Source organism: Lissotriton helveticus, chromosome 1_1, assembly GCF_964261635.1.
Source record: "Lissotriton helveticus chromosome 1_1, aLisHel1.1, whole genome shotgun sequence".
In the NCBI taxonomy this organism is placed as follows: Eukaryota; Metazoa; Chordata; class Amphibia; order Caudata; family Salamandridae; genus Lissotriton; species Lissotriton helveticus.
This window is the reverse complement of record NC_136057.1, coordinates 261,389,525-261,413,595: the sequence shown is the minus strand read 5'-3', so window position 1 is coordinate 261,413,595 and position 24,071 is coordinate 261,389,525. Positions and strand designations below refer to the sequence as shown.

Genomic DNA, 24,071 nt, shown 5'->3' with positions numbered 1-24,071 from the left:
GGTAGGACAAATATTCGGTGACAACATTACCATTTTGAAATAAACAAACACAGGAATTCAGCAGTTATATTTAGCAGCACTAACAATAACTTGAGCCTCTGAAATATACTGCATTTGGCCTCATATATGACATCACTCATGACATGTTCAATGAGATCATTTATGTCATCACTAATCTCAAATTACATAAAAGGCTGTTGTCAGAGCCACCATATTCCAACATTATGTGATTGCTTTATGTGATTGTTTCATGGTATTAATTCCTTTTTTTAGGGATACTGACATCTGCAAGACTCTCGCAAGAACAGGTGAACCAAAACACCTACCCTCACTTGAATATTACTCCAGCACTTGCAAGAGTCTCACGAGTCCATACATTTAACCACTATTGCATGCATAATAGCTGAGTATCGTAGGGTAAAGACTTTCTCCACCCCCAATTCCACGAGAATCAGTTAACATTGTTTTGGACATGAATTTATACTTTCCTTCATTACAGTACTTATTACTTATTATCCCATTAGTAGGGTGTAGGGGATACATGGCCTCTCCAATAAAAGCTTTTTACAGTATAGCAGCAGTTTATAGTAGGGTTTGAGAAGAGGCTGAGTTCTCACTCACAGAACTCCTAAGGGCAACAACTCTGTATAGAGGATATGTGGTGGGACTGGATTCTCCACTAAGACCTTGTATCTAGGTGACCAGTATTTAGAGTATAGTATAAGGAGATACTACCTCTCCACTCGCATCTTTCCCCAGGCATAGCAGTATGCATAGTAGGGTGTAGAAAGTACTCACCTCATATGTAAGATCTCTCTATTGCATAGCAAGTTTTCGAGGTACTGGTCTCTCTACCAAAAACTCTCCCAAAGGCAATAACCATCTATATTCGCATGTAGGAATGGATTTACCTTTCCAATGGCACCTCTCTCCAGCATGACATTCATGCACAGTAGAGTGTACAGAAGTATTGTCTTCTCTACTACCACCTACCTCCAGGACAATATGGATGTGGAATATGGCGCGGGTAATATGTGGCCTCTCTGCTGACATCTTTCCCTAGAACAACAGAGATACACGGTACTGTTTATAAAGGCCTTGACCTGCCCGCTAAAACTTCCCCTGGAGTTAGAGGTGTCTGTAGTAGTCTATGAGAAAAACATACCTCTCTGCTCATACATCTTTACATGCTGAAAGGTACACTTACTAAGCTGTGGGGCCGAACTAACTTTTTTGCTGCCACATCTCTCTTGTATGATGCGTCTGCATAGTAGAATGTAGAGAGATTATTGAGCCTCTCCTGTGACCTGTCTCTTGGATGATAGGTGTGCACATTTGGGTGTGAAATGGGGCTAACCTCTGATCACAGCTCTTCCCAATATGACAGATGTACAAGGGCGGTGTGGAAAGAAATGATCTCTATGCTGAGAAGTCTATCTTACATACCAGCTATAGAAGCTAGGGTATGGACACACACTACCCGGTCAATTCAGATATCTCCTCAAACTAAACATGTGCAAAGTCGACTGTGGTTAGAGACTGCTCTCTCTGCTCATACCTTTCATTATGGTGATGAATGTCCAAAGTAGAGAATAAAATGAAGTAGCCTCTCTGCTGAGAACTGGGTCTTGAACAACTGGTGTGCATGTTTGAATTAGTGGCACACTCAGCTCTTACTGACACATCTCCCCATGAGGACAGGAATGTATAGTAGGGTGTAGTTAGAGATCGACCTTTCAGCTTAAACTACTCTCCAAAGCCACAACCCCCACACAAGCATATATATTAACACGTGCAGAGGAAGTCCCCTCTCCACTATCACATCTCCAACAGCGTATAGCTTTGTGTTGAAGCCTATGTGCCAAGCCCTGTCTTGTATGAGGGGTCTCTATGCAACAGTATAGACACAAACTGTTCTCTATACTGAGATTCACTGATGCAATACAAGTTAACATACTAGGGTATTCAAATAAATTACTTCTCCATTACCATCTCTCCGTAGCATAAAAGCTGTGCATAGCACAGTATAGATGTATACATGCATGTGAAGATGGAAGTGGCAGTTTTTATCAACATTACAATACTGTTATAATATTTATTCAATAAAAACTATCAAGTAAACAAATCAGTAGTAACTTTAAAAGATGTTAATCACAACAACATCATTGAATTACATAACACATCTCCAACAACTCCATACATAAACTATTTAAACAAAAGTAAGACTAACAAAACAATCTACTTCAAATAATAATGCTGTCTTCCTCAGCAGCTTGGTGTAGTTGCAGCACCTCAACCACCTCAGCCTGCCAAATAATCTTTGGTAGGCATTTTCTAATATGAGGCCAGGTGGTAAAAAGGTCTCAGCAAAATGTTTCATGCTTACATTTTTTTAAAAGGAATTTACCAAGGATAGCTTGGACTGAGTTAGCTTGAGCTGTTGAACTGGAGAATACTTGTGTGCATCCACAGCTTTTTAACCTGGATACACTGTGCCTGCTCAGGTACTCCCTGCTGAACAACACAATAATCCTACTACACTTAGGGGTCCATTAGGATGGCAGACGGTTCTCCACCGCCATGCAGGTGAGGCGATCCGTCCGCCATCCTTGCCCGTCCGCCACCTTTCTTTCCCCTGCCATATTACAATGGCGGAGGGGACCGTGGCGGAGGGGAAGACCGTCTTCCGCTTTTCCGCTGCGGTCGCCTTGTGTGTATCAGACACCGCCAGCCATATTAGGATGGTGCATGTCATGTTGTGCTGTGAAACGCACAACAAACATTTTTCACATTGCAAGGGCCAGTGCTTTAAGCACCGTGTGCCGCAATGTTAAAAATGCGTGATGCACCCGCCACTGTGGCGGGTGCATCCTAATTGGGGGCACGGTTCCTCCGCCCTTGTTGCAGACGGTACCTGCCCCGGACAGGATGGCGGACGGACTTTGTCGGTCCACCATCCTAATGGATCCCTTAATTAGGCTCTATTTCTGCTGCTTATGCAAGACATTTTTTTTTCATTCAGGACAGGTTGACCTGCACAGGAAATGATTGGCAATAAGAACATAATACCTTATCCAATTAATAGTTTTTTTTCCTGATTTTCCATGCAGTTATTCTTTCCTGTTTCCTGAAAAGTGAACAACTTTTCGTTTTGTCCACCATATAATTTTTGGCATGGTATATTTCTTTTTCAAAATTCGTGTATGCCATTTCTTTCCAACAAAAAGACAACATAACCAGAAAAGTAAAACTTACATACTAGTAAATAATTCATAATAGTGATTTATTACAATATTCTCTTAACTTTTCTACATCTTTCACTCACAATCACATATTTATATCTAGCATACCCTAATTTGTTCTTCCTTTCTCCTGATTTTATAACATGCCATCAAACCTAGTTCACAAAAAGTTTATAAAGTGACACATTCCTCTTGAAAAATCTATCCTAACAGTGATCAGGATGGTTTACACTATGAATAGCAATATCAACACTCAAATATCTCATAGGGATAAGTTATGTATACAGTAAAATTCATAAAAACACTAGGGCTTATATTAACAGATTGCAGATTATTTGTATTATAATTTGAGAAAAACTCCCTCTTTTACTTACAACTACACACACATTGAAAAGTTCATTTTGTAACACAATATGCAATACATGCTGCTATCATTCTACATTCTAATTTCTACTTCTTAAAAGATATATTTAGAAAAAACCACACCTCTAAAAACAGCTTTTCACTAAGTAAACCTTGTGTGGAGTCTTTACCAACAGTAGTGTACTTATGTAACTTTTCAATACATTTCATAAAATATATTATTAAATACCTGAACTTGGAGCTGTTTCTTAAATACAGCTGTAAAGACCAATCTCTATCAGTTCCAAATTAGGTCACACCTGCTAAGCACAACTAAAACAGACGTCCTTCTCCTTCAAAGTACCAAGGACAATCCAAGCTATATCTGAATCTGCAGCCAACCTTGAGGCAGAGGCACAGCATTTCTTTAAATATGTAATCAGAATATTACCTATTGGTTCCCCCAGGCCCTATTATTTCTACTTCTCCCCATACAATCTCACAAGACTCTTGGAGGACCGTAAAACACCTAGTGGAATGCCTAGTTTTTTTCTGTGTGAGTCCCCTGAGACACTTGCGAGATTGAATAAACCTCATGCAGCAAGCTACACTCCCTGAAGCTTGTATTCTACTTTTGGGAGACTCTGGCGAGATCGCTACATTACTGTAGGGAAATAGTAGTTTACAGAAAGGAATAGTCTCTCCAATTAAAACCCTATCAGGCATAATGTTTGAGCTTACAAGAGTGTGAGGAGGAATAACTTTTTCTTTCAAACTACTTTCACTCGGATGACAGGTATGCATAGAAGGGTGTGTGTAGGGACTGACTTCTCCACTGAGATCTCCCTCCCTTGGATCACGTGTGTACATAGTAGAGTGTAGGTGGGAAGTGGCCTATCCTTTCAGACATCTCTATCAGATGATGGATGTGCATGGTACTGTGTGTGGATGGACTGGCCTCTCGTTAGAGAACTCTCTGTCAGATGATGGGTGTGCACAGTAGGGTTATTGGGAGAAAGGGGCCTCTCCTTTAAGACCTCTCCCTCAATTAATTGGTGGGCATGATAGGGAGTGAGCAGGGAATGGCCTCGTCACTGAGTTGTCTCTCTTGAAAAACATGTGTGAATAGTAAGGCGTGGGAAGTGACACATCTATCATTTCAGGCCCCTGTATCAAATGACAGGTGTGCACAGTAGTAAAAAGGGAAAGACTGGCCTCTACTTTCAGACCCTTGACTTATGTGATGGGTGTCCATAGTAGGGTGCAGGGAAGAACTGGCCTCTCATTTCAGACCCCTATCTCAGATGGCGAGTGTGCGTAGTAGGGTACTGGAGGGACGGGCCTCTCTTTTCAGACCTCTCTTTCAGATGATGTGTGTGCATAGTAGAGTGTGTGGGTGGACAGGCCTATCTTTCCAGGCTTCTCTCCCAAATGACGAGTGTACATAGTAGAGTGTATGGTGAGTAACTCACCTCTCTAAAATGGCGGATGTCCCAATTCAATAGTGTCATTGTAAATATTGCAGTGATGTCATAGAAAATGTCATGAGTGATGGGATAAGTGTGGTAATTAGCAGTGCATGGCAAGGGAATGAGTTGTAGCTACTTGAAATTACTGTAACTATAACTGATCAATTTCAGTGTTTTTTGTATTAAAAAGTTACGTTGTTACTGTTACTTTACCTTTGTTTTTTCCATTGAATTTCTAGTTTCATGTAAAGTAATATTGAATTACCATGTGTAAATCCAAAACCTGCGGCCAGATTCTACAGCCAACCCCTTGCACGCATCCAAACCCACACTGGGGGGCTCATCAAATCATGCAGGCCATCCCCCTGTGGCCAATCCCACTAAAGGCAGTCAACCCCACACTGTGCAGAGCATTTGATCATATTAAACCCGGGTTGGCCAGAGGATCTGGCTCTGCAGCCATCCCTTGCTAGCAGCCAACCACATGCTTTGCACGACCTTCCACCAGGTGTGGTGGGGTGGCCCCAGGGCCTGTCCCTAGGAACCTCATCCCCTTGAGTACTTTTTGTAAGGTGAGTGGGGTGCTTGGCACCACTACCTGAGCCTCATTAGGCACTGGGGACCACAGCCCATGGGGCCCTATGTACTTTAAAAGGAAATGGAGCCACATTCCCCCCTATCTGAGTCAATCCTGGCCCTGGGGAACAGGGCTGTTTTTTTTATTTTAAACATTTCACCAAAGGTTAAAGTAATGTATAGTTAAGTCAAATATTCCGGCCCCCTGAGCCTTATTCACCCTTTGGAACCCCAGGAAAATTATTTAAGTAGAGGACGGCCATGTGCCCTCCCTCCCTGAGCTTTATTAGCACCTAGGGACTGCATCTCTCAGGGTGTTTTTTTCTAAATAGGAAGGGCTGTGATCTCCCCTCCATTAACCATTTGGGGCCCAGGAGCCCCAGCCCCAGAGGCCCTACACTCTGCTCAAAGGGGGTGTTCTTGTACAGTTCAAAAGTCTGCTACCAGCCGGAAGGAGTATTTTCGAGCTGCGATCAGAGTATTGTTTGCTCCCATTTGGCTGGAGTTCTGAAAATGCTCCTGCCAAGTGGACATATATGTTCCTGTCTACCCCGTTGTAGGTCAGGGATCAGCTGCATCCTCAGGTAGACTCCCCTGGACATAAGATGTAAGGTTACTCCAGGGGTTGAGGTCCTTGTGGCCTTTTGAGGCTCAAGGAGGGAGCTGCATGTACCCCTCCACGGAAAAAATACTTTGAGCCCTGGGGACCCCATTCCAGGTCTGAGTATATGGGACCAAAAGCGCCCCTCCCCAGAAAAATTCAATATTGTTGCCCCCCCACCATGGAAAATTCTAAAAAGAAGCACAGGTGACGTGTTTCTTTTAAAAAAAATAATGTTGTGGATTCATGCATCCTCCACAAATTCACAGCAAAACAATATAAAAAAAGTTTCAGGCCCATTCCGAGGCCCTCTGGGACTGCACCACCATGCCTCCAGGGGTCATGCTCATCCTAACCTGCCCCCTTATGTTTCAGTTTACCTCTTTTATGACTCAAAACAAATTCCAAGTCATAAGATGGCTGCCACCACTTGCTGATTGAGCTGGTGGCAGACAATCAAATCTCACTTGGAGATCAGTCTGCTCTATGGATACTCTGCAATGTGAAAAATACAATTTTGTTTTTAACCTAAACTTCTCCAAAACTACTGAATGGATGTACACCAAAACACAAAACACACTTTTTCTGGACCAAGTGTTTTTTGTCAAATCAGGAGTAAATCAGCTCAACAGTTTGGGCTGTTGCAGCGCCTACATTTCTTACAGTAAAATGAATAGGGACCCCCTTTTTCTCGACCCCCGCTTGACGGATCACTGCAAACTCTGTATATTTCATGCTGTAGAGGATCTGAAGACCCGAGAGATGGCCACCTGAGATTTGATTGGCTGCCAACACAACAACAAGGATGGGGCTTGTAGCCATCTTAGGACTTGTAACTCCTGTATCCCCAAAAATACATAGGGGCGGGTAGGATACCCTGAAACCCAGGCCTGGTGATGAGGTCCCAGACAGACCCCACCAGGGGCCAAAAATAAGAATCCTCAGCATAACGTAACCAAAAAATGTGCAGACTCCTGTGATTGTGAAAAATACATATTTGTGTGGGGGCGCTAGGTGGCGCGCAACCAAGATGGTCGCCAGTCGGGCGGGCAAAAAACATTCAGTCCCATCCTGAGAGGTCTCTTGAACCCCAAATGCCGTAAAATCAGCGGTGGAACAACTGAAGAGCGTGCGGGCATAGTGTGACCTGCAGCGGAGTTCAACGCAACTTGGCAGAGAGCTTGGCATAATGGCGCCCAGAGTTGTGCTGGCGCACAGAGACAGAAGCGTGGCAGGGGCACCTAAGTGAGACCGCGGCTGTGTGGGCAGTCACAGGCCAGACCGGATTGGAGGAGCTGTAGTGGTGCAGAAGGTGGCAGACGGAATTCAGGCACCCTGTTGGTCATAAAGATTAACAGCATTATGGTGAGGCACCACTGAAAGAGCGGATGGCCGGCCCGCCAATCACATTGTGAAGGAGGTGCGCAGGTGATTTGGAGATACGGGTTGCTCCCCAGGGGGATGCAGCTTGGCTGGCAGCCTGGGCGGCATGAGTGAGGGAGAGTAATCACCAGTGGATGTGGGCGCATAAGAGCTTGTAAAGCCGCACAGAGAGAGTACTCAGATAGAGGCATGATAGTGGGCCCCCAGAGATACCAAAGGGGTACTGCTGCACACTCTACAGGCAGCTGACAGTGTTACACCAGCGGGTCTGCAGTGGCTAGCGCATTGCTGTACGGAGGACGCCATTTTGTTCACAACTAACTGGAGTGTTCTTATGGATTAAAAAGCTCATTGCAGAGGAGTGATCAGGATAATTCAGGCCGATCTATGCGTAGAGCGCTTGGGCTGGCTGATTGTAGGCCCCAAACACCGAGGCTAAGGCTGAACAGCTTGTCCGCTCCGGCAACCCACCGAGAACAGTTAAGGCGGTGGCCATCTTAAGACATTACCAGGCAGCCGAGGGGAAACCGCACTGTGAAACGGCAAAGCTATATTACGTCCCTACAAGCGTCTGCTCGGAGGTCACCTAGTGAACACCATGGACAGGACGGACACAAAACAGTCTAAGATACCTTTTGAGACACAAAACACTGAAGGCCAGGAGGAAGACTGGAAGGCACTCCTGCTCAGTAGGAAATCCAGCCTGACCTCAATTGATGCGAAAATGGACACAATGAATGCACGACTGGACTCTGTGGTGCATAAGTTGATCAACATGACCGGAGGATTAAAGAGGCGGAGATTCAAGTTTCGGACTTGAAGGAGGAGGCCGTGGGGACCAAGGGACAGATCTTGCATATGGACAAGCTTCTTAAAATCACCGCCGATAAGAATGAAGACTTGAAAGCCCGGTCTCAACGGAATATGTTTGCATTTTGGTCCTGGCGGAGCCCACCAACATGGGCCATATGGAGGACTTCATTGAAAAACTATTGATTGATCTCTTTGGCAGGGAGTCCTTTTCCGCACATCTTACGATTGAAAGAGCACATAAGTCCCTGTCGGGGCATCCTCCCCCGGGAGCACCCCCACATCCAGTGAAAGTACGATTCTTAAATTACCGAGATCATGACATAGTCCTGCGCCTGGCCAGAGAGAAGAAGCAAGTCCAATATGAAAATGCCACTCTTGCTTTCTATCCAGATTTTACAAAAAACGTGCAGGAAGCGAGGCGCAAATATGCAGCGGTGAGGAAGAAATTCCAGGCACAAGGCATTACATATGCAATGCTCTATCCTGCCAAACTCCGTATTATGCAGCTTGGTAAGCAACACTTTTTTCAGAACCCACAACCAGCGGAGGAATACCTTAAGCGACACCGTCGGATGGTACCTACAGAGAATGATACCATGGTGAGATCCCAATTGCCCACATCCGTCCCAAACTGAAAACGATGCCAACCACTACAAGGACAGACTGGCTTGCGAGACCGCCACTATTAACATCTGTGAAAATGGCAACATCACCAGATGAACTATGAATGGACTGATGAGACTCATAATGTACCTGCTCGGACACTCACCGTCCTCCCATGAGTGCTACGGGTTTGTAAAGGTCCTGTAGCAAGTGGGTGCAAACAGGGAGTGGAGAAGGCAGGTCGTGGGCCCCTAGCAAATGCCCTAGGAGGGAGATCCCCGGTAGTGCTTTTTGTATGTTATATTGGGTATACTTCATTTGAGTTTGACGAGGGGGGAACTAATGCCCAACATGTTGGGGATATCAGTGTGGGAGGAGGTGGGGGGGTCCTTGCCGTTGAATATCAGTGGTAATACTATGTGTTAATCCTCATGTCGCAGAACAACCATTAGCAATCCGAATAGGACCGAAAGGACAGGCAATCCAGATATAATGACTACAACGAACAGAATATCAATCGTATCATGGAATGTCTGGGGGTTGAATAACCCACGGAAGAAGAGGCAGGTCATAGGCTATCTTGAGAGGCATTACTTTGACATTGCTTTGCTGCAGGAGACGCACCTTAATCCTGCAGAAAAGCCCCTCTTCGCAGCTCGATGGGCCGTGCATTGCTGCTTCTCATCTTATTCAACGTATTCTAGAGGGGTGGCTATACTCATTAGGCGATCCACAGCCTTTGCAATGGGAGAGACAGAGATAGACTCACAGGGCAGGTTTTGCTTGATGTGGGGTCGACTGGCATCGCATGACATCACAATTGAAAATTATTATGGCCCCAATGGGAACAACCTGCATAACCTAGCTGAACTCTGAGATAGGATCCAGACTATTGGATTCACATACGTGATATGGGGAGGAGATTTCAACATGACTATGATCCCACAGTTGGGTAGATCTCAACCCACAGCCCTACACTACACGGCATCACACAAATTGCTAGCAGATTTGGTCGCCACCAACTATCTCCAAGACACGTGGCGCTATAAGCACCTGGCAGAAAAAGAAGGAACGCATCACTCTGCTGTTAACTACGCATGGGCTACACGTGGGCTAGACTGGATTATATATTTGTTTCAGTGGGAATGGCACATTGGGTAGACAAGTTCACACACATGGCATATACATATTTGGAACACTTGCCGGTCAAATTGATATTGTACCCCCCAATTGAGCAGGAACCGTTTGCACAATGGAGACTTATCCCAGCCCACCTACTTGACTCAGTTTTCAAGTCAGATCTAGAACAGGAAATACACGTTTTTTTTGCACAAAATGTCCACTCTGTCCTGAACCTCACTACAGTCCGGGAGGCTTTTAAAGTCACAGTCAAGGGGTGGTGAATTGCTATGGGGGAAGGGTACTAAAAGACATCGGGGGAGCTTGGCCGATGGAGAAAGACATCAAACAGCTGGAGAGAGACCTGGCTAACAAGGGAAAGAAGGGGGACGTTAACGCAGCCTTACGGGCCTAAATCTTCTAATTGAGAGACTGGCCCTACCGCATCAGTCGGGGTTCATCCCCAACCGAGCTACATCGCATAACCTCCTAACATTGCTGGCTGTGCTCCAAGACATAGACCCCAATAGCTCGGCGGTGACGGTGTTCCTCCATGTCACTAAGGCATTTGATTCGGTGGAGTGGGGCTATCTAATAGGTACCCTGAAATATATAGCTCTTCCCCCTGCATTCTTGGGCTGGGTGGAACTTTCGTATACCCAGCCGATAGCCACAGTGTTATTAAACGGGGCTAGATCCAACAGTTTTGCCATTACCAGAGGCACGAGACAGGGCTGCCCCCTCTCCCCCATCCTGTTCGCTTTGGCAATAGAACCCCTTGCTGCAAAAAGAAGACAGCGTCATAAAGAGTTGGTATACCCTTCAAGGCAACTCATAATATCACTCTATGCTGATGAAATGACCTTAGATATCATAAACCCCTGAGACAATCTTAATCCATTTAGGAGTGTCCTATGTGTCAGCGCAGCGGACGAGCGCAGCGGGCGCGACAAAGGCGCGCCGGAGTTGCGCCTGAGTTAAGCCCGTCTGCGCCCGTCCGCGGCCGACCGGGGCACGGGGCATGTCATTCTGCTCAAATCATCACCTATACATCCTTCCAACTGCGCAGCTTTCATGGCTTGTGGCCTTTGCCCACCTCAACGCGCTCACGCCTATCCAACCTTGACCTGCTCCCTCCCATGCCGCCTCCCCGTTCTCTTGCTCCCCCTATCATCTCCGACTCCCCAAGGGAGGAAGTTAGCCCAGCTCCACCAAGGACTCTCTCGGCCTATTATCTTAACACCAGGTCGGCAGTGGCTCATTCACACGAACTGTCGGTGCTGCTGGACCTTTATGCACCTGATCTCCTTTTTTTAACGGAGACTTGGTTCAGTGACGACTCTCTTCCTGCTTTACTGGCCACTCTCCCTGCTCCGTACTATGCACTATGTGCAGATCGCCCTGCTGGCAGGACTGGGGGTGGCGTTGCCGTCATTACCCGGTCCGATCTTCCGTTCCAACTTCTATCTTTGCCAGATATTGCCACTACCGAGTACCTTGCAATTCGAACAACATCCATTACTCCCCCTCTTACCTGTGTTCTTATTTACCGCCCTCCCCAGTCACCCCTACTGTTCCTACCTGATTTTCAGGATGTGTTGGCTACACTTACGGTCAATAATTCTTCCATTCTAGTACTGGGAGACTTTAATTTTTGGCCTTCAGATTCGGTGGAATGCCCATCTTCAAGAGAGTTTTCAGACACACTTCACTCCCTCAATTTTGTGTCACTAGTACATTCCCCCACTCACGTTAAAGGACACATCCTGGATCAGATTTGGTCTCTGAACTGTCCAGTAGACTCCCTGTCCATTTCGCCCTGCACCTGGTCAGATCACCATTTGATCTCGTTTACCCTCCCCATTAACTCTACTACCAGGCCTCCGCTCCCCAAGAATGTTTGGGCCCACTCATGGAGCCGAGTGAACCTGGACAATCTATCCTCCCTGTTAGTTGCTTCCTGTCCTAGCCTACACGGCCTATCTACCTTCTCCCAGGTCAATGCCATCAAACACTGGCTTTCCTCGGAATGTGACCTTATGGCCCCGCTGAAGCGAGTGTCTTCTCGGCGGGAGAAGGATGCCAACTTATGGTTCAACGAGGATCTTAAGACCACCAAGCTAGCGGTACGCCGAGCTGAGCGTGCCTGGAGGAGGAACTATTGCCCTGTTCTTAGATCTGACTACACCACTATTTTGTCTCAATATAAGAAGGCTATTTTGGCCGCAAAAACTGCCTATTTCTCTTCGAAGATTCTCGCAGCTGAAAACCAGCCGAGGGAGATCTTCTCGATTGTACATAATTTGGCATTCTCTGATAGAACATCTCTTAAGCCCTCCCCTTCCCAGGATCTTTGTCATTCTTTAAATAACTTTCTTCTAGATAAAATCATCATCATCAAAGCCAACATTCCCCCACCTTCCCCGGCTTTTGTTGACCCTCAGTGCCCTCCATCCAAGGGACAGCTTGACGCTTTCCCTCTTCTTACTAGGGAATCCCTGCTCCCTATAATTCCCCTTGTTAAATCCGGTTCCCCGCTGGACACTTACCCCGCTCACATTCTTCGTCACATCTATTCAGTTTGTCCTGACCCCCCCCTCCATTTCCTCTATAGCTCTCTTTCCCAGGGGGTTGTAACCAATTTACTGAAAACAGCTGTTATTGTTCCCATCTTAAAAAAGCCTGGCGCGGACCCTTCGGTCCCTGCCAATTATCGCCCCATCTCTCTCCTGCCATTCTTGGCTAAAGTGCTGGAGCGCCATGTCACCAGGTCCCTAAGCACTTTTGTGGAGGAGTATGGGGTCTTGGCTCCCCGCCAGGCTGGCTTCCGCCCCGCACATTCCACTGAGTCCGTAGTACTCTCGGTCCTTGACAACCTCAGGGAGGGTATGGATACCAATCAAGCCCAGGCTTTGGTCCTCCTCGATCTCTCAGCCGCGGTCGACCACACCATCTTGCTTTCCCGTGTCAGGGCGGCGGGGATCGGGGGCACCGCCCTGGTGTGGTTATCCTCCTTCCTGAGGGACCGCACACAGGCTGTTCGCCTGGGTGGTTTTTCTGCGGACTTCCGGAAAGTTCAGTGCGGGGTCCCCCAAGGTTCCTCCCTCTCACCTCTTTTGTTTAACCTCTACATTGCCCCTCTTATTTTTTCCTTGCAGCAAATGGAGGTCAACGTATACAATTATGCGGATGACCTCCAACTTGTTTTCAATCTGTCTTCTTCCTCTGCTTCCATTTCTAATTTTCAGTCCATTATGATCTTTATCCGGGACTGGATGAACTACAACCACCTGAAACTTAACCCAGATAAGACCGAGCTGGTTTTGACAGGTGGTTGCTCCAGTCCCTGGTCCCCACTGTTTTGGCCCCCCTCCTTAGGTTCTCCCCCGGTCCCTTCTGTCTCTCTTAAAACCCTGGGCATTAAACTCAACTCCCAGCTTACCCTTCACTCCCAGGTTAGCTCTGTGGTGTCCTCTTCCTTTCTGTCCCTACGCACCATCCGTAAGGTATCCCGATTTTTTTCCTTCGATGCCTTGAAATTGATCATATTGGCGATGGTAATTTCCCGCCTGGATTACGGCAACGCCTTATACGCAGGTATACCTGCATATAGTTTAAGGCGTTTGCAATTGATCCAGAACCAGGCGGCACGGTTGGTGTTTAATCTCCCTAAATTCCATCACGTAACACCCCTCCTCAAATCCCTGCACTGGCTCCCTGTCCGCGAACGCGTCCAGTTCAAGCTTGCTTCTATCATCTTTCAAGCTCGGCTGGGCGCGGCCCCGGCTTTTATCTCATCGGAGCTCGTTCCCTATGTTCCAACCAGGGAGCTACGCTCATCCACACAATCCTTATTGTCAGTTCCTCGCTTTAGGAGGAAAAAATGGGGAGGATCGAAGTTTGCGACCCTTGCCCCGGTTCTGTGGAATTCCTTGCCTTTGGAGCTCAGATCTATAACTGTCTACCCCCAGTTTCGAAAAAAACTCAAAGCTCACTTATTTGCTAAAATCTTTAAAATAATTTTTTAGCTGCCTCTGTTCCCTCTTCTCCTTTCATATCCCCGCGGCTCCCGTACTAGGGACCTGCCTGCTGCAGCGCCATGAAACCCCTGGTGAAAGTGCGCTATATAAATATTTGAAACTCAAACTCAAACCCAGTGCTTAGGGAAATAACTAGATTCGGAGCTATCTCTGGCTTACAGATTAATTGGGCCAAATCAGCGGTATTTCCCTTAACGGACGAGACTGAATCGCATCAGCTAGATTATCCTTTAGCCTGGAAAAGTGCCAGCGTTAAATACTTAGGAATAAATGTCACTAGAGATAAAGGCGAGTTGTTGCGCAGCAACTATGGCACCACAATAGAAAGGGTGACTGATACTATCACTAGATGGCTCACATTACCACTTTCCATGGCTGGGCGCATATCACTGGTTAAAATGGTTTACCTATTAGTTAATATACTGTATCACCCCAGGCGGTTCTTTTAAAAAAAACTAACAACAGAGGTGACTCGCCTGATCTGGGGTGATGGGGGCGACAAGCGAGACTCAGCTTTGCCACACTGATGCTACCTTACTCCCAAGGGGAGTTTGAGGTCCCTAATTTTGAAAACTACTATTACTGCTCGCAGGCACAATTTGCTGTGTTTTGGTTCCACCCCCCCTTCATGCCACATTTAGCAATAGAAGATGGTTACATGAACCCTACCCCACCCTCGGCATACTTGTTTACACCAAGTGGGAACTGGATGCGCGACCCATCTACAGTTGAATGCACCACCATAGCTTGGAGAAAGATAGCTGCTAAACTCAAAGCACCAATGATGTATTCCCCCCAAAATACCTCTGAGCCAGCACCCAGAGTTACAAGTCACATCTGAGGGACTATGTAAGAGAATGTTACACCAGTTATAATATAAAGTGTGGGGGGATCTTTATTTGGCAGGTACATCTCGGACTTAGGAACAGTTTTTTGATACACATGACCCCACTGCCATGGAGCTCTTTATGTACACCAGGCTCTGCCAGAGTTTACGGGCTGCTACCCCAACATACCCCCTAGAACCGTTGACATTTCAGCCGCTACATGCACTTTTACAGCCGGGCCCCATAAGTGTGTAATTTCACTGTTATACAAACATGTCCAGACCGCTACACAACGAGGCGCCCTTAAAGCTAGATCGGAGTGGAATGGGGATCTAGAAACGCCTCTGAAGGACGAGCAGTGGGAGTTCATTGCGCACAAACAGCAGCCCTCACAGCCAATAGCCTGCTGAGGATTATACACTAGAAGTATGTGCACAGACTTTATTATACACCCGCCAAACTCCATAAATTCAAGCTGCGAGAAGATGACAGATGTGCCAGATGTAGGAGGGAGGACGCAGTCTTTTATCACCTGGCATGGCAGTGCACACAGGTACTAGACTATTGGACACAGGTGTTCGAGGGCATTTCTAGCACGAAAGGAGCATGAATACAACCAGCCCCGCATATAGCACTGCTAGGTTACATCCAGGAGACTAATACAATGCATAAAAAGTTTTTGGCATTAGGGTTCCTTATAGCAAAAAGCAAACTTGCATGTAAGTGGGGAAGAGGGTGGGCCACTAAGTTTAAAGAATGGGTAAAAGACTTGACAACATGGCAGGAACAATCACTGTGTTATGCTGAACTGCTCCCACTACTATCTAGGCCTACGGATATATGGGCCCTGCTAATGTAATATCAACTTCTCAGAGTGCAAAAGAGAATGTGACGAAGGAAGACCACCTCGTGGAGGATGGGCAGGGGTGAAGTTAGTGTGGCGCAAGGCCAGAGACAATAGAACACTCTCAGACTTAAGGTGGAATTTGACCCACTGAGCAAGGAAAAATGGATCAAGAACAATGGGAAATGCACCCTCGGATTAACAGATACAGGGTTGCTACACTTATTGTTATGTATCACTCAGGCATAGCACTGATAGGGTATGGCGGGGAGGGCGTTGTTGTGGGATTGTTTTGAGAGATACCGCATCATGGAGCGAAGTACATATCATTTTCAAAGCACTGTTGTATTGTGCAGTTTGATAAGACAATAAAAAAAATTATAAAAGAAAATTACATATTGACGTGGTCAAAAGACCAGTGGAGGGGTTGCATTTTCTTTTTAGAGGGATGGAGTTCATGGCTCCCCTCCCAAGCTTCTAAGAGGCCGTGTGGACCCACTCTTCAACGCCAAAATGGTCCTGGGGACCCCACCCCGAGGTCAGCTCACACCAGGGATATAGTTTCCCTGGTATTTTTATATCTCCCAATAGCAGAAGGAAGCATTCATTCCCTACCTGCATCAGCAGGATCGGAGCAGACTTCTAGTGGATTGCACTCTTGTGGGCAGGGAAACAGATATTGCTGCCACCCAGAGGAAGCATGCAAAGACAGCAGCTCTGGCCAGGTGGGACCAATGCTGTATCCCACACCATATAGGGAGTTGGCTAGGGCCACACCGGACCAGGGCCTTTCTCATTGACCCCAACATGCTGCTTGGTAGGTTCCCCGTGTGAGCAAAGGGACACCCACTGACAGTTAAATCAGGCCATGGGGGATGGGATCCCCAGGGCCAAAAAAGGCTTATTGTAGCCTACCTCTTCGTTAATATGTTAATTGGCCCTGGGGGATGGGGTCCCTGGAGCCTACTAATACTCAGTGAGGGAGGCTAAGTGGCTGCTTCCCCTTTTATTATGATGTTTAGTCTCTATGGGCATGGGGAGTGGGCTGTGTGCCCTTAAAACCTTAAAGATTATCGGGGTTGGGGTCATGGGGCCCCTTGAAACTTGGTACGGGGAGGCACATGTCTGCCCTTTACAACTTAAAAACAATCTGTCGGGTAAGGGGGTCCCCATTGACAAAAGTTGAATGGGCAAAAGGTCAACACACCCCCTTCACTTAAAATTAAGTTCTATAGGAAAGGGGTACCCAGTGCTCAAAACTGCATGGGGAGAGGAATGGTATTGGCCTGGCCATGCTCAGAGTGGTGTTGGCTTCCTGCTGGGGTTTGAACACAAAGCCTGACACACAAACCAGTCCCAGCAGCTGACCCCTGCTGCTCACATCTAAAGCCTGTGCACAGGGTCATGTAGGCTGACTGCAGAGGGTAAGACACAGGGGAGGCACATGTCTGCCCTTTAGAAATAGATTTTGGTACCAGGGGATGGGGACCCCAGGCCCAAAGTGGCCTGTGAGGAGGGCCACATTCCCTCTCAACTTAAAAATAATCATTCAGGTAAGAGGGTCCCCAGTGACCAAAGTTGAATGGGCAAAAGGTCAACACACCCCCTCCATTTAAAATTAATTCCTCTAGCAAAGGGGTTCCCAGTGCTAAAAATTGTATGGGGAGAGGAATGGTAATGGCCTGGCCATGCTCAGTGTGGTGTTGGCTTCCTGATGGGGTTTGAACACAAAGCCTGATACACAAACCAGTCCCAGCAGCCAAACCCCTGCTGCTCACATCTAAAGCCTGTGCACTGGGTCGTGTAGGCTGACTGGAGAGGGTTAGACACAGGGCCAGGTTGCAGGCCATGCCCTGTGGCCAACCCCCCATGCAGCGCTTTATGCATAGTAACAGAAATATTACTTTGCATTGAAAAGCCCAGGAAATGTACTGAAAAAAATGAAGGTTAAGGTAACGCTATAGTTAGGTGATGATTTGAGTGGAAATGTAACATTTTAAACTCTATAGTACCTCTAACTCATATCCTAGGGTAACTATACCTTGCCCCCTCATCATAAACTAGTAATTACCCCACATGATAAATCACTCATAACATCTTCTATGACACCATTGATAATATCACTACGCATCATTGATGCGAAATATGTGCATGGCGTGGGGCGAGGAATGTGGATCCTACTGTCTCCAGAGGGTACTGAGGGATACTACCACCATTAATACTGGAGTCACTTGCTTGGCTCTTATGTCCAGCTCTCTGCAACTTAGCTCAACGGCCATTCTCCTCTCCTTCATGGTACTTTCGACATCTGCATTTTCTCTTGCCAAGGCTCCCTTAGCCTCAGCTTTCTTCTCTCTGGCCTCCATGGCCAGTTTCTTCTCTATATCTTAAGCTGGGTTATCTACAGCCTAATCTCCCTCTCTGCCTTCCTGTCTAACAACACCTCTGGGGACAAGCTTTACAGCCAGGGTACCTTCTTCTCTGGGAGGACGTTCCTAGGCAGGGACTGAGTCGTCTCCCTATGCTTGGTGCTCTATTTCAGGACCTGTGCCCAGGTCTTCCATCTGCTCTTCTACCTCATTTATCATCCGCTGCTTTAGCTAGTGGACTTCCACCCAAGCACTCAGTACCTTTTGCTCTTGGCTGGAAGTCCCCTCTCCCGCTAGAACTCATTCAGTTCAGCTTTGGTGTGTGCATCCAGGATTGCAAGGTCAAAATCTATTCTGACAGGTGTGATTCTAGGCACAAACATCAGTTAGAGTAAGGGTACATTTGTAAAAAGCATAAGGCCAATCAAGAACATTTTTAAAAACTTGAAACGGTCTCAGATTATTTATCTGAGATTTTCATTCTAACAAATAAATCACTGTATGGCATTGCACGTACACATGTCCAAATCCGTACTGCTGATCACCAATAAAAGAAATTGTGTTACTGATTGAGGGGGGTCTGAACCTACCTAAGCAGCAACCACAATCCTTGCCAGGGTGAAGTCACAAGCACACCACAAATTAACATGTGCTCAACCCTCCAGTAGCATGCCACAAAGAAGTCAGGTTTAACTTAGAGGAGAAGTGTAAAGTATATATATAGCCCTTCATACAGGACTATCACTTAAAAAAATAGACCAAAATGTTATAAATAATTCAGTCAGTGGAGCAAGATGTATGCAATTTTAGAGGTTTTGGTAACATTAGCACCAAACAGTACAAAGCTCCAACTGTGGCTGGCCTTGCATGAGGATGCGTCAAACAGCAGCTGTTCTGATGGGCTGAGGGCTGTGCTGCGCAGCAGAGGAATTGAATTGAATTGAAATAATTTTGCCCATAGGAATGCATTGAATCTACCGAATCGGTAGTTACCGAATCGGTAAATACCGAATCGGTAAATACCGAGACGGGGATACAAAATATCAGGCAGTTGATGTATCAACCAATCACGTGCCTCCACCCCGCCCCTCAGCCAACCAACAGAGCAATAGACCAATCCTGTGCATCCACCCCACCCCACAACCAGGAAGTGGCCACACCCATGCAGGTGCAGTGTACCTGATCACACAGGAGAGCAGTTGCACAGAGACAGGCTGGTGTGAAGCAGAGCCCTGCAGGACATACAAATGGATCCCCAAGACTCTCAGAGGGAAGGTGCAGAGAGGAAGAGGAAGATGAAGTTCAGCACTGGTGAACTTCAGGTGCTGGTGGAGGAGGTCGTCAAGCACTACCCAAAAATCTTTGGGAAGCAGTCCCTGCAGGTACCAGAGGCTGTCAAGAGGAACACCTGGCTGGGGATCCAGACCAAAGTACACGCTATAGGAGTGACCACCAAGGAAGTGGACGATCTCAAGAAGCGATGGTACGATCTAAGGATTGTTACCAAGAAAAAACTGTCTGCAAGAAGCAAGGAGGCCAATGCCACAGGAGGAGGGAAGAACAGGGCACCTGCTCTCACAGACCTGGAAGAGCTAGTGGAGTTCACACTGGAGCCAAAGTGCGTTGTGGGGATTGGTGATGCAGACAGCTCAGCCCGAGCTGCAGCTAAGAAAGGTAAGGGACATGTCCATCATCCCACACCCCCTGCCTGTGTCCCTCCCCCAATGTGGCTATGAGTTGAGGAAATCCAGTACTGACTTCAGTATTCACCTGCAATGCATTTTGTGAGTGGTAGTCATAAGAATAGCCATATGAGCAGTCTACATGAAATGTTGACAGGCATGCCAAACAATACAATCAGAGACATGGGAGGAGCAGGAAATAGTGAAATATTAATGTTATTTAATAGTGATTTACACGGTGAAAGCACCACTAAGACACTGTCCATATCTGTCCACAGGGGAGACATCACGCAAGTCACTGCAGGTGAGGGAGAAGACACATCCCCAAAGGGATAGGAGTGAGCAAGAAGGCAGGGTTGCAGGGCCCAGCACTGAAAGACCTACAGCACCCTGCACACAAGCAGCTGAGACACCAGAGGCAGACGACACCATGCACCTTGAAGCATCTCCAGTGCTCCTTGACTCACCACAAGATGAGTCACAACAAACACACACACCAGCAGACACAGATGTCTCAGACATCTGCAGGCCCGTGAGGCATGAGGGTCCCCCGCAAAGGATCCTACAAACATCCTCCGATGAGGAAAGGGAGTGTGAGGAGTCAAGACAGCCAATGGCAGGAAGTGCACCATGTAATTCATCCACTCCTGTCAGGCGATCCGGTGGAACAAGACGTCGTAGGGTCCAGGAGTCAAACGTCAGTGGCCGTGATGCGGATGTCTTCCAAGGCCTTGAGACCACAATGGTCAAGGTGCAGCGCCTGCAGGCAAAAGGAATAAGTGCAGTGCACAGACAAATGCGCCTTTTGAACACTGATTTCACAGACATGAACAAGGGAATAGCATTAATGGCAGACAGCATGAGGGACATGGCAGATGGAGTCAGGGACATGTCTCAGTGTGTGATGACACTGTGTGAGTAACTACGAGAGGACCGTGCACAAAGGCGCAGGGAGAGCCATCGTATGCACCAGCAGACAAGGGGAATGCGCCAACTTGCAACTGCGACTTCACTGATGTGTCGCCGTTCAGTTGCGATGCAGGAGGGGCTGGTGCACTGCTGTACTGATCTCTCCCGGGGGATGGGGAGAGTCACTACAGCACTTGAAGTACTGCTGACAAACCAGTCAGCCACCACAGGAGCAGAAGTTGTTGGGGACACAGATACCCCTAGTAGCAGGAGCAGCACCCCTGTCCCTGAAGTAAGGAGGAGCAGCAGACGCCAGAGTGCCGGCGCTGGCACAGCAGACTCGGAACTTAATCAACCTCAGGCATCACGCGTGGCTGTTCATGGGCGCAAGCAGTGAGTCTGCCATATGCAGCTGGACATGTGAGGGTGAGGTAATCCCCGTCCACACAGTAGTGCTAAGCACACTAGTATGTGTGTTCTGTGGCTTATGTCATTTCAACGTAGTGCAAAATAAACTATGTGCATTGAAGTACAACACATGCTTTGTCTCTATACTTACTCAGAAGTAGTTGTGTGTGATTTCTGCCCGTCTCTGTCTCCCGTCTGTGGGTGTTGGTACTCCTACTGTGTTGGCTGCTGGTAGTGCCTGCTCATCGTCATGGTCTTCATAGTCCTCCAATTCCACCTCTGTGCCCCTCTTAGTTGCGAGGTTGTGCAACATTGCACAGGTAGCAATTATCTTACAGCATGTTACAGGTGAGTACTGCCGTGCCCCCCCACTTTTGTGGAGGCAGCGGAACCGGCTCTTCAGGAGCCCAAAGGTGCGCTCAATGATGTTGCGGGTGGATTTATGTGCCACATTGTAACGTCTCTGGCTGGGGGTTGTGGGGTTGAGGTAGGGTGTCAGGAAGAAGGAACGGAGTGCATATGCACTATCCCCGAATGTGAAAGAAAAAAGATACATTACTCAGAGGCACACATTGACATACGTCTGCTTCATCTATCAAGGGAGTGTCACCCATTTATTTACCTAGCAGGTATCCTTCCCCGAATTCACCCGCTGTCAGGCGGGTATAGACCCCACTATTTTGGAATATGTATGAATCGTGGGTGCTTCCTGGGTATCTGGCCACTATATCGGTGATAATGTACTTGGCATCACAGATTGCTTGTACATTGATTGTGTGTGAGGACTTCCTGTTCCTGTATATGTGCTCAGTGGCAGCTGGGGGGCAAATGGGGATGTGGGTCCCATCAATGCAGCCAATCACGTGTGGGAAATTTGCCATGAGGTAAAAGTCAGTCTTGGTTCTGAGCAAGTCCGCATCAGTGTCTGGAAAGTGGATGTAATGCTCCATTCTTTGCATCATGGCATCCAGGAACTTTCTGAATAAACGTGACAGGCAGCTCTCGGACACCCCACCTACCGCAGCAACTACACTCTGGTAGCTCTCAGATGCAAGGAGGTGTATACTACAGAGCACCTGCACATGGGGTGGGATGGCGTGGGCCCTTGGTCTTGGGTGGTCCAGGAGTGGGTGCAGGTCCCTGATCAGGTCCGTTATGGTTTCGGGGTGCAGTCTGTATCTTTGCAGTATCTCTGGCTCTGTCAATTGGAAGAGTGTAATCCTCTGCCTGTAGACCTGCTCCTCCCTTCTCCATTCCCTCTCACCTGCTGCATGTAGCCTTAGCCGTCTTGCTATGATGTAGAAAGCCGCCATTCTGGTTCCAGTGTTGCATTTTGGGGCCCTTTTTTATAGGCTGCACCTGATTACCACCTGCTTACAATCCATGTTAAATACCGATTCATAAATACCGAATTTTGGTGAAATTCGGTAAATTATGGCTCACCTATATCTCCATGGTGTTGTTTTTTCCACTTCTTAATTTCCGAATCGGTAATTTTACCGATTCGGAACATTTACCGACTCTGTATATTTTCCGAATCTGTAACTTTTCCGATTCAGTAATATTACCGATTCGGATTATTTACCGAGCCGGTAATCTACCGATTCGGAATTTTTTCCGATTCTGTGAAATTTGGGCGAGCTACATCTCAATGTCCAAATACCGGTCGGTAACGGCCGAAATTACCGATTTTCGGCCGTTACCGACCGGTGTTTGGCTACCTGCATTTGGCCCCAAAAGAGCAAATTATTTTGAATGACTTTGTAAATTCCTCTTTCTCAGCCCCTCAAACATTCAGAAATTCCTGAAACTTCTTCAATGAATGCTTAATCACAGCTATGGTGACAATATGACTTTTTCTCTAACGCAAACTTTGAATGCAACCTCTTAGCTACAGGGTTGAGGCACAATGTACACACCAGTTCTCAGTGATTGATGACGTTCACCCTTTGTGGTGTAATAGAGTTGAATTTGCACTGAGGTATTCTCATAAAGGACAAAGTAGCGCAAATTGAATACAGAGAGAGGTTTAACACTATAATTCTGGTGGTTGGGGCAACATAATGAAAGAGCCATATTAATATTAATGAATGTCTTTTTGTCTTTTTCAGACTGTGTGGCACTGATTAAGTCCTCTGAAATGTATATGGATCTAGGTGTCAACGCCATAAACATGAAAATAGGTATCCGACCGAAATAGTGTCCCTCAGAAATAAGGGGATATCTTAACTGTCAACTTAAAAAAAGTGTGATTTGTATGATGAATTTACAAAGAGACAATCGCCTAATCAAAGTGAACTGACTCTAAAATATGATCACTTATAAACATTATAAAAATGCTGTCTTTGAAATTGTTGTGTTTATTTGGAAATATAAGGACACTTTCTCTAGAAACATGAATAACCATTTGAATATACATCTCTGCCTACTAAAATGGTTTGTTAGTAACTGAAGCACTGTGAATTTGAATTTGACCTTTAAAAATCTATCTCATTAAAACTAAAGTACTGTGAACTTGAATCAGATTTGTTTAATTGTATCACAGCACGATGAATGCTCATTACACAAGGACGCGCTGAGTCCGGTTCTGATTAGATCAGCAGAACAAATCAGTACATAGAAGGGCGGAGCTACCAAGAGCTCTAGAGCCCTTACAGCAGGGGCGGCAGTGTGGATGAGCCGGGGGCATGCCGCTGGAGCACCAAAGGAAAAACCATCTGCACCTATCCACGTCCGTCGCCAGGGGCCAGTTAATATGCCAGAACCTGGATGATACATCTCATTAATTAAGACACCTTTCTTCACGAAGTAAGTCATTGGAAACTTATGTGAGCATGGTCTTGA

General features: G+C 46.8%; 1 protein-coding gene across 1 annotated transcript in view; it reads left to right on the top strand.

The window, feature by feature from the left end:
- Positions 1-23,747, top strand: part of LOC144769223 (echinoidin-like) — a 213,835-nt gene extending 190,088 nt beyond the window's left edge. The window contains exon 7 of the mRNA XM_078653269.1: positions 23,339-23,747. Coding sequence (XP_078509395.1) covers positions 23,339-23,357 — 19 coding nt within the window. The 3' untranslated portion in view covers positions 23,358-23,747. The remainder of the gene's footprint in view (positions 1-23,338) is intronic.
- Positions 23,748-24,071: the final 324 nt, after the last annotated feature.